The sequence below is a fragment of the Scomber scombrus genome, chromosome 15, assembly GCF_963691925.1.
Source record: "Scomber scombrus chromosome 15, fScoSco1.1, whole genome shotgun sequence".
Classification (NCBI taxonomy): Eukaryota; Metazoa; Chordata; class Actinopteri; order Scombriformes; family Scombridae; genus Scomber; species Scomber scombrus.
The window spans coordinates 21,204,686-21,216,429 of record NC_084984.1 but is presented as its reverse complement, the minus strand read 5'-3'; the positions used below and the strand labels follow the sequence as shown (position 1 = coordinate 21,216,429).

The 11,744-nt window shown below is 39.5% G+C and overlaps 1 protein-coding gene across 2 annotated transcripts in view; it reads right to left on the bottom strand.

The window, feature by feature from the left end:
- Positions 1-11,744, bottom strand: part of LOC133994840 (PALM2-AKAP2 fusion protein) — a 75,042-nt gene that overhangs the window by 45,438 nt on the left and 17,860 nt on the right. For both annotated transcript variants that reach the window (XM_062434025.1, XM_062434026.1), the window contains exon 3: positions 11,055-11,176. In XM_062434025.1, coding sequence (XP_062290009.1) covers positions 11,055-11,176 — 122 coding nt within the window. The remainder of the gene's footprint in view (positions 1-11,054; positions 11,177-11,744) is intronic.

Below are 11,744 nucleotides of genomic sequence, written 5' to 3'. Positions count from 1 at the left end.
GCAAAGATAGCAACATGGACAATTGCCATTCTAAAACCAGTGTCCTTTATGAAGACAACCAGCACCATGTCTTGAGTGTAATTTCCATTATACTACAGTATATGTGGCTCATCTGGGCTGGAACCTGATAGGATGCTAAAATACTCATAACATATTGTAGGTGTCGGTCAGCACGTGACAGTAACCATGATTCTTGTTCTTACTTTTAATGTTATTTTTTGCACTCTTACCTTTTCTTTTCTTATTTAAGTGCTTTCTCCAACTTTATATCTAAGTGTATTCTGTGGTTAAGGAGTGGTGACTGCAGTGAGACTGCAGTTATTTATAAATACAGCAATGCTGGATTGCACATCCTATATTTAACTGGAGCCTTGCTTGTATGAGAAACAATTACCCAACCTTGAATCGAGTTTGCAAGGACTACACAACAATGTGCAATCAGTTCATGGAAATAGACTACTTGAAATGCAAGAATTTCTTACAGTCATTTTATAAAATTAACCAGAAGTAAATATAACACCAGATCTGTTCAACCAAGCAGCATCCAATCCAGCAACCAATTCATTCCAGTGGAATCACCGCAAATAATGTATTTGCTTGCTAGGTGAAGTCCATGCAACATTTTTACATCAAGTTCAACTCTGATAAATCTCAAAGTCACACCATTGACCAAAAGCAAGTATTCTTGACAGTGCTAATCTTTGATGAAGATAAGAGGTAGTTCAAAACGGAGGATGCAGTCATAGCTTATTAGATGTGTTGTCCCATCCACTTGTACTTAACTTCCTCTGTCATTGCAATATAAACTGCTCCACAAAGCAAGGATAGTTTTACAGACAGGTATGAGACTGGAGTTTGTGTCACACGTTTTGAATAAACTCTCTTGGGCTTTGATATTGAAGATTCCCTCAGTTATATCTTGTTTTACCCTCACCTTTAGAACCAATAACTATGGCTGGACACTTTTCCCTCCCATGTTGCTACTTTTCCTTGCTCCTCCCTAACTTGTTTCCTCTTTTCCCTTTCTGGAGGGAAATGGATATTACCTCTGCTTCCCTTGAGCAGCGTGAAGTCTTGTCAAAATGGGAGAGAAGCAAAATTTGTGACCGGAGAAGGATGCAGGTTTCTGTTGTTTGGGGTATTTTAAACATTACCACCACTGTAGATCTTATATTATGAGGAGCATCCTACCAGTCAAAAGTTATAAATATTCATGAATGGGGTATGTCATCATGTTGGCATCTGTTGTGCACACACCCTAGTAAAATTTCTTGGAACACTGATATAAATCTAAACCCTTCTCTGTGTGGATGATAAAACACTCTAATATTACTGTAATACTCTGTAGGGACTCATATTGTGTCTCTGGCACTTGATGAGTTCATATTACTGTGAAAGCACTGAGTAGGGAAGACTGTAGGTTGGAAGGGTCGGTGAGAAGATATGGAGAGAATGGAGGTGAGAAGCTTCACAAAGACAGCATTTCTTACAGGACTCTTAGACTGGACTGGATCAAGTGTGTATTCCTGTGTTTCAACTGGCATCAACCTCTCCATGGACTTTGGATAATGTGCAGAGTAGAGAGCCACCCAGGCATGCTTGTGTCTGGCACCCCCTAGTGATCAAACCTCAAACAAGGCCAAAACTGTGAGAACTAAAAGAGAAGAAATAACATGATGTCACTTGTCTGTTTCATTACTAATCCTATGGTAACACTGCTGTATTTCCCATCTTTATTTTCATCTTGAAATACTATTGAACTTGTAAAGAATCGAGTGGAGACATTGTTGAATTTAGAGGTTTGTTACACAAGGCACTCCACAGATCTAACAAAGACGTCTATTAATCCATCTAATTAGCCTAAAATCTATTTATCTATTTTACATAATAGGTTATGTGATTTGTGTGTGTGTGTGTGTGTGTGTATGACAGAGAGACCGAGAGGGAGAGAGAGACAGTACCATGACCTCAAGATGCCCCTAGATATAGTCTTTATTATGTCTTGTCCTTATATTTGTATGTCTGGCAGTGTTACTATCTCTGTGGCGTTCCTGAAAGACACCAGTGAAGTCATTGTCCCACCCTGTCAACCGAGTGCGGGCCAGTTGCTATGGATACGCCCAGGGTGGGCAGCAACTGCTTTCCACATCATACAAGAGGAGAAGGAGGAGGAGGAAGAGGAGGAAGCACAGACATCTGGTTTTATGTGTGGTGGATGGTGTGTGTGTGTATTTGGGCATGTGTCCACATGTACAGAGACTGTCAGTGATACTGACGTAGACAAAAGCAATGACAGACTGATGGTTTGAAAGACGAAACGAGGGGTGACCACACTGTAAAGATGAGTTCATTTAAACATGGTATTATGTGTGAACTGTGTATGTGATGGTTAAAAAGTTGTCTTTAGGTACAGTTTTTCTCCTGGAGTTTTTCAAGTATACTTTTCAGACAGCGAGCTGTTGGGAAGATGCATTAACCATATTGGTGGAGGTGAGCTTCAGTGGGCGGAGCTGTACATCCATCCCATAGTCCATGAAGGCTGGTTGCAAAATATGACAGCTGTATTAGCTTTATCTTCCCATGTTTACTCTGAACATGTCAATTTGTTCAATGAAGATGAAACTGACAAAAACAAATAACAATAGCTATAAGTTTGTAAGAAGCTAAAGAAGCTTTAAGTCCTCCTCCAGTCAAAAATATGTTTTAGTTTTTCAGCTGGATGTTTGACTAATGAATTAATAGAGCTTTTATTTGTGGAAAAGCCATATTTGATAGAAATTGTTATCGAAAGCAAAGTATTTTCTATAGATGTGGTTGATTTTTCACCAGCTGCTCACACACCAGCCTTGCAGTCATTATATTAATGACTTCAAACACAAGCAGTTGTGATTTGTGAAGATCATCAATCTATTAATTATGTCTAATATACGGCTAATGAATATCATGTCCTACACGTTCCATATTCATGAAAAGACGGTTCTCCCCTGGCATTAACATTTGTCTTGGGTTATCTGATCATAAGTGGATAGCTCAAAGTACGTCAGTTCACACCTGGTATTAGAATGCGTCTCCACATGTGTGTCGAGTGACCACTCATGATCAGCTCTCCCTTCCCACTCGACATGCTTATAACGTTATTTTTAACTGGGTGGCCCAAGTGCTGTTTAGGAGCAGCTGAGATTGTCACTAATTGAGAACAACTGGTCTACCTTAAAAGTCAGTCTACCTTAACAGACAGCGAGAAAGACAGTGAGCGGGTATGTTAAGGTGGAATGAACAGATGACAACCCTCTCTGGAGAGGCCAGCCAGATGGGTTTGGGTTTTGTTTTGTTTGCATGCGTCACACTTCACTCATCCACACATTGCATTCATTACTGATTTAGCTGACTAACATAATTATATCTCAAGTGACAATAAATGCATTTTAGAAGCTTTTTTTAATGTGTGATTCACTTTTTTGTTGCTGACTCTGAGCCAGTTTGTGACAGTCTTCTGCTGAGGCCATATTACAAATATGACCCTTTTAATCTTCTGTATAATTACATGATGTTATGTTTTAGTTTACATGAAGATCATGATCACCTTGGAAGGATAAAAGTCTAACTAATGACAGATGACCACACATGGATAGAGTTTAGGGTTTTTCCAGTGAGTAGCAGACATGACTCATGTTTTAATATTTTACCTCCTTCGAAACCACTTACTAAAATTCCTTTTTTTGGGGGGCATTTTTTACATTTGCTTACTCATACTGAAAAACCACATTGCAACCTGCAAAGCCATATCATGCATCAGCAGACTGTCCTTAACCATCCTCTGCAATGAGGCAGGTAGAGATTTATAATATGCTATTATACAGTGCTCTGCTTCTTCCTGTTTCTGTCCTGTGTATGATCTGTGCCGCAGATCGCAAGCAGGATGTGAGGAATGACACTTGGCATAAAAACAGAAAAGGAGCATCTACTGTTTCCGTGACCGGCGAGGCTGAAACCTGTTAACCTGTTTTAATTTCACAAATTGAATTCACATCACTTACTAGGGATGTATAGTAGGCTTGGAGTAGATCATCCATCCCTAAGTTGTCTTACACGTCTTATTTTTGGCCTCTGAGTTAGGATTGTGTTAATGCCCTGTTCACACACCCAGATACAGAAGCGACAACTCACACAGACAAGATGTTGAGATTGTTGAGTCTTACAGGTATTTGGACGTCATAATTGACAATAAGATGATCTATGATAGGAATACATATATGCTGAGTAAGAAAATCCAGCAGCGTCTCCAGCTGAGGAAAATTGACAGATCACTGATGACATTGTTTTATTACATTTTTATTGAGTCAGTTTTCACTTTTTCCTTTCATCTGCTGATATGCATTTTTCAACCTCAACCAGAAAAACTAATTCGCAATGGGGATGAAACTCAAAAAAGTGCAACATTATTCACACAGCAGAAAAAACAGAAAAGAAAAGGAACTGTGCAACAAAGGAAAGCAGAATCCATCATATCTGACAGCACCCACCACCCTGAACTGTTTCCCCTCTTTTTTCTTCACTAATACTGTAACTTTTATCCTTAATGTGTTCAACTTTTCCTCTTGTATTTATCTGTCTTTTTCTAATATTTGAGGTTTTTATCTTGTGTGTCTCACCCTGTGTTGTTTCCTTTGCTACTGCAGCAGAACCAATTGCCCCTTTGGGACAAATAAACTGAATTTTCATCATTACTGATTAACTATCATCTAAAATTCACACACATAAAACTAAATATAGCATTGATAGTATTTTTTCTAGATCTGTAACATTGTATGTAGTTTAAAGGGTACAAAAAGGCAAATTACAGGTTGTGCTGTGGCAAGTTCAGCAGTATGACTACTAATCTATCCACCAAGAATACTCTTACTAGATATACTAGATATAGAATAAGACTTGCCCATGAAGAATATCACTTAAGCTGTAAGTTGCTGAAGATCAGATAAATGTTGAAGTCCAATATTTCACTCAGTAATGCACAGTAGTACTACATTAAATGTCAGTGCTTACAACATGAAGTAGAGCTTTGTTTTATTTGTCACTTCTGTGAGCACCTTTGCTATGTATTCAGTCTCTGCTGGTAAAAAATAATGTGTTTGCCAGATAAAGGTATCCAACCAGGGATTTTTTTTGTGTAGTTGAATTTAATTAAGAACATCAGTTTAACAGGCTGAAATTATAAGCCTGTAAAATCAACCAAAAGTACATCAGGAGGGCGTGTGAGGATAAAAACCAGATCACAGAACACTCTAACGTCTCTGAGGAATGACAAGACATTCGTGTTTTGCTCAGCCAAATGGCCATGACGAACGACCTTTTCATTGTTCTTTATACAGAACCTGTTCTGCCTGAAAAGATTTGTTTTGATGTCAAGATTGATCCCAAATGTAAAATGTTTTCGGTTTTTGGAAAGGTGGAACATGAACCAAGTGCAGAGTTTATTGTAAGTTTAAAACTAAAAAGAAACAGCAGGCTTTGCTGGAGTTGAGAATTTCATCTTCAATCAGCGTTCAAAACATGACGCATGGCTACTTTGTGCCCTATATTCTTCTGGAGTCTTTGTCTAAATTACTGTACCACACATTCAGGGACTACTGTTTGACTCTGAAGCAGTTTTGTTGGGTACAATTTTGGCGTATGCAGTTTGTTTTCACTACAGTTGCATTCAGCTCGAGGTAAAATGGTATCTGTCTGGTGTTAGGTCTGAGGTTAAGAAAATAAGCCTGAAGCAGCAAAATATTTGCCAAGCAGCTGCGTCTGACTAAAAATATTGCAGAGTTCTGTGAACACGGCCTCATCGTGGTGCTGTATCTACACTATATTTAAATTTAGAGTTATTTAGTTAGCAAATTAAAGCAAATTAGTGTGGATTATGCTTCTGAATGATGGATCAGTAATAATAAATCTGTCTAAAATGATTGATAAGCTCTGTAATAAGGGCACATAGACTAAGTAAACTACCCATACAGAGCTGAACTGCAGCGAAATGATCTGAACTGAACTGCATCACACTTTCCAGGTCAGTTAAAAGCTGTGTGCTCTCATAATGCCACTGTGAGGCAAAAGACAAATATTCTTAGATCGTTATGTAACATGATACAGGGCACTTCAATGGGCTGGTTGCAGTAAGTATAGTTTGCTGTTGGCAGATTGGCGGCTCGACCTCATGCAGCCTACAGACTCCATTTGTCTCTTCAGTATTGTTTTGTGCAAAGAGGTTTTCTGGTCTGGTAATTGATAGATGAATCTTTATTGATCCCGTGTGGAGAATTAAGGTCACTGCAGTGGTGGAATTCAGCAGGGAAAATAATAGTAGTAATAATAGTCTTGGCAACCATACATTAGCAGGAAAAAACGCTACTCATCTTGATAAGGCTCATTAAATATGAAATGCAGGCACTATAACTAAATGTTATGTATAAATACATAAAGAGGTCAAGTATGCAGTAGACTAATATTGCTGCAGTGGCCTAGTTTAATCAAGGCTGCAAAAATATGACTGAACTCCCTCAAAGTGCAAACATGCACATCGTAAAAGATCCTACGTCAATAGGAGACTCTCCACTTGTCCTGTAGCTGTGGTGGCATACAAAAAAAATACAAAAATACCCCACATTGCTCCCCCACAGTGATGGCTACATGTGAACGGAGCTGTCTGTACAACATGAAACAGCAATAATCCCAAAGTAGCGCAGTGTGGGTACGGGTCAGGTCACTGCCACATTGTGAAAAGGGCCTTTAGCTGCTGTGTGTCTCTCTCTGTTTACTTAGCCTGTCCGTGTAATGATAGGGAGATGTGTAAAACTACCACTGCTGCTGCTGCTGCCACATCTCTCTCATTCTTTCTCCTTCTGTCTGTTCGCTCTCCAGACTCTGCAAAGTTAGCGTCTTCTCCTGCTATTTCTTCATCACTCTATTGCTTTTGTGTGTTGCTCAATTTGGGCTACAACTGACAAAAACCACGACACAAACTGACTCTACCCCCCCCCCTTCCTCTCTCTATGCTCTCCAGCCTCAATGACCTGAGGTATGTGTAATAACCTGCACAAAGATTGCACTGTTTCTCATTTTTCCCTCAACTTTATGTGATTTCCAGTTTCAAGTCAAAAGACAACACACAAAGACACTGCTGTTGTCCTTGTGTTTTGTTTCTCATAATGTGTTTTCCATTAGGTTTGCATAATTATATGGATAATCTGAAGGGACCCTTGTTCCCTCTTGCCTCTTTTCTTTCTCTTGCGATGCATTTAAAGTAAGTTAGTAACTCTCAGAGTTGCTCTCTACAGGCAGTTACAGCTGCTCCTCCTCTCTCTTTTGCTCTTGTTTATGTGTTCTCCAGTGCCTGAAACAATACACGTTTCCATAGAGGAGGTGCCGCTTTGTCTTTGTCACTTTCTGTCATTAAAGTGTCCAGTAGTGGATGTGTTATTAGTCCAACAGCTGTAAAAGTGGAAGAGACGAAGATGAAGGTGTCTGGGCTTCTGTGCTTTTAGTTACAAGACAGTTGGGTCTATTTCTGAAATGTTTACATGGGAAGGAAGATGTAGCTTTTATGAAAATCCAAGTTTATCCATGATCACAGCTTTATTCTCTCTCTCTCTTTTCTCACACACACATGCACAGATAATGCGGAGTCCATATTCATCCCTACCATTCACCTCTGTCCTGTCAGTAGTGGAAACACTCTGTGTGCTGTGCAGGTTATGGGATATTCTGGGATGGTGTCCTGCAGGGTGTAAATATAGATGCCACACCCTCTCTCCATAAAATGCACACAAACACACCCACACACACAGCATGTATCATTGTCCTGTCCTGTCCAAAACAACAACAACAACATCGAATCTTCTTCCGCCTTCACAGCATGACATCACATGCACTGCATGAATGACCTTTTTTTTAAAAGGGTTTTTCATAATGTGGATTTTCCTGTGGTTAATATTTGAGGGTTTATTTGTGTAAAAATAGTTCAGTTATGGGGTCTCACGTTTAGGGGTTGTGCGACTGAAAGGCACTCCTTTGACTCCCACACATGTGCTCTGTGACTTTTTTTTTATTGCACCCACTGGAGAACATTGTTTTCTGAAAGCCTTGAGAATTTAGTCCCAGACAGCTGAGCTCCTCTTGAAGCAATTTTCAGCATGCATCTGAGACTCCTGGCTCACAACAGTAATGGGCTTGCATTGAGTGTTTTTGCAGCATTTCTTATGTATAAACATGCAGGGAAAAAGCCTGGTTACCCAAGCTTTGCCGGAGTTTTGATTGGAGTGTTTTAAGATGATAACTGACTCAATTGGTATGTAACTGATCCAAAACAGGCTTACATTATTTCACAAAGCATCCGCCAATGAGTTTGAGTCAGAAACTTTCTAGCCGCCTGGTAAAGAAAGGCTGAAAATACAGAATGAATTCAGGTCTTCTTTGTGCTCTAGTGAAGTGAGAAATGCTTGTATCATGGCAGCATGAGTCTGACTCTCATTTTAGCTATGGTTCTCTGCTTCCTGTCTGTTGCTATTCAGAGAAACTAATAAAGCTGGAATTAGCTACACTGTAAAAACAAAAAGTGAAACCAGACTATAAAACACATGACAGTAGAAGAGAGTTATCTTTGTGGTTTTGATTGCTTTTGTAAGTAAGTGAAACCACAAACTGCAATATCTCTCCTTTGAAAAAGACTATCAGACAACACATCTATTCAGCAGCAGATGAATGAACTGACTCACACAAAGCTGCTCCACAATCACAACTGTACTTTGTCTACAATGCTCTCTCTTTGACCATTCACCGCTGCTCTGTTTATACCAGAGCGAATGTTATCCTGGCGTTTGCCACAGTGTCGATGTTGCTCCAGCGCTGGCGATAAGCTACAGTAGCTGGTGGCTAAAAGAGTCTCTTTCATACAGTGATTTGATAGATGAGGAGGTGGTGGTGTGTGAGCCTGATGCCAAATTGACCCAGAGCCTCTCCAAGATCCCAATTTCCTAAGTGTGCTCTGATCTCCATCGCTCAAATACATGAACTATGAACGTCAGATGATTAGTTTTAACTTCCCACCCACTGCCTGAAATCAACAGAAGCCCTAAAGAGGAACAGCCTGTCTTCCACTCCACTACTGAGATTTATTCTCTATCATATTTTTATATATACAAGTTTTTGTTGATGCAGCAGTTTCTATGAAGTTACATTTTCTATTATTCTGTGTTAGATGGTGACAATTTCTGCTGATTTATTTTAAAGTCCTCCTAACCTCGTGAATATGCTTTTTTCTTATTGTTCCAATATTTGGATGTTTGAGGTTCACTGTGCAGAACAATGTATGTGCAGAGTTTGCATATTAATAGATTTTTTAATGAGGCAGAAGGAGTAGATGCCATTTTAAGAATTTGAATGCTGTAAATATATTTTTTTTGTTAGGAAATGCATATCAAATACACACAGCATTGTTCCAAGCAGAGTATTTTTTTATGCCTGCACTTTCAAGGGCATTCCTGCTGATGCTTATTAAATATATGCATGCATTACGGTGCAGAGGAGGCAGGCCCTGCCAACCATACTCACTCTTTGTCAGTTCTCTTCACATTGGCATGCAAACTAACAGAAATACTGTACTAAATATGGGAATGTAGGATCTACCTTGTGTCTATGGATTACTAATGCTTTCCATTTAGCCATCAGACATGTGGTACTCTACCTTTGGTTCACAGTACATGTACAGTTCATAAGCAACTCACTTATTCATTTTATTAAAACTTGCATTACTGGCAAAACGTTGCATTCCACCACAAAACTTAATTCATCACTTCAGGAAAAAGCTGAATCTTCTTTACTATACTACCTGTAAACATCTCCTTAAATATAAACAATTAAAAAATAAAAACCCTGAATCTAAAATGTTCTGTCTCAGAGAGGACAAGGTGCAGCCCAGACCAGCCCACTTCCCCCTCCCCCCCCCTTCAGTGGAAAACACAGTATCATGATGACAAAAGCTGGCACTTTATTCATAGCACTGGTGATCTCATGCCCCAACTTCATTAGGGAATAAGTGACTATCTCGGAGCAAAGCTTGATGGGAATCAGGAAGCTCCTCCCAGAGACACAAACGCAGGAAGTCCACACAGAATCACATCACTCTCTCCTTTTTTTCCCTTTTTCAATCTTCTCAATATCTCACTCTCTTTCCTCTGGCAATTACGCCCTTCTTTCACTCGCCTTGTTTCTATCTTTTAACTTTCTGTTTCTGCTTTATGAGTTTCCCCTCTTCCTTCCTTACCTCCAGCTCTCGTTTTCTCTAAAGCCTCCCTCGTCTTCTTTTATCCTCTCTATTCTATTCTTCGTTGTCTTGACCTCTTGTCAGCTCTTGTTACGTCTGTTTTTAGAGTGGTAACACATATACAGTATTGCAGTTATAACTCTATTTTGGGAGTCTGGTTTGATGTTTCAAAAGTAGATGACATAATTAAAGTGATGTAAATGACCCCACTATTGTTAATACTGTCATCAGAATTTAATCTATCTACTACAGTGCATGTTCACTCTGCAGCTAAAAAAGTACCAGTACCTGACTGTTAGTGTCACATGTGATACATAGACTATCTGATGTTTTTGACCAGCGTTAACAAGATGAAGTACAGTGTTTATATTATTTACAAATGGGACCATGTGGATGGGGTGTAAAAATGTGGTTGCCGGGCATTTGGCCGTGTCATAGAACTGCCACCGCTGGCTGAACAGACAGAATATAAGACATATGAAGGGAAAGCCAAGAAGATGATATGATCTGTATTTTAGGTTACAGCTTGGTTCAGTCAAAACTAAAGACAATGCAGAGCCAGAAAGAAAAGCAGATGCAGTGTAACAAAAACAGATGTGACAACTTTTGTTATTGTTACTCTGTTACTCGTGTCTGTTCAGTATCCCGGTCAGACTATACTAGTATTGTAAATGTGTTACATCCTACAACAAATGAACAGATGTAAGCAGCAATGCCAAGAGGAGCATAAAGACTAAACAAAGCTCATTACCTATGTATCATGTCTTCCAGCCGCTTTCCTTGTTCTTCATCCTGTTCCAGCTGTTTCCGCCGAGTCTCCTCTTCCTCCACTCCCATCCCCTGGAGGAGCCATCGCTCGCGCATGGCTTTGGACTGATGAGGAAACAGAGACGTGTTAGTTGCTTCCAGTGATTTTAGATGATGTCCAGTAACACATTCTGACAGTCGCATTGGACGTCCTCCTCAGCTTAACACTGACTGAACCTTTGACTTTTTACCTACAAGACAGCTACTTAACTTCACCGACTCTCCTGAAGCTACTTGCTCAATCAGACTATTCACACTTTACAGCAACACTGCAACACTCCTTAAATAACTCTTATTTTCTAGCCTGGAAGGGATATATTTAAGTCTCTATTATGGGGACTAATTTCTGAGAGATTATTCTGATGAATGCCAAGCACATCTAGAACAAATAAACATGCAAGCCCACACATGAACACAGTTTCTACATAACACAGATAGACTCCCACCTCAGTTGTTACTCACAGGAAAACACTTTACTAAAGGTGAATCCCACCAGAACAAGAGCACTACAGTAATTACACTGTGTTATATATAGTAAGTTATTCTGTTGCATTCACACCTAAATACATGAAAATGTTATGTCAGAACTGTGCAATTTCTTGTAGATGGAGAAAAACAGGGGTGTTTTTTTCTA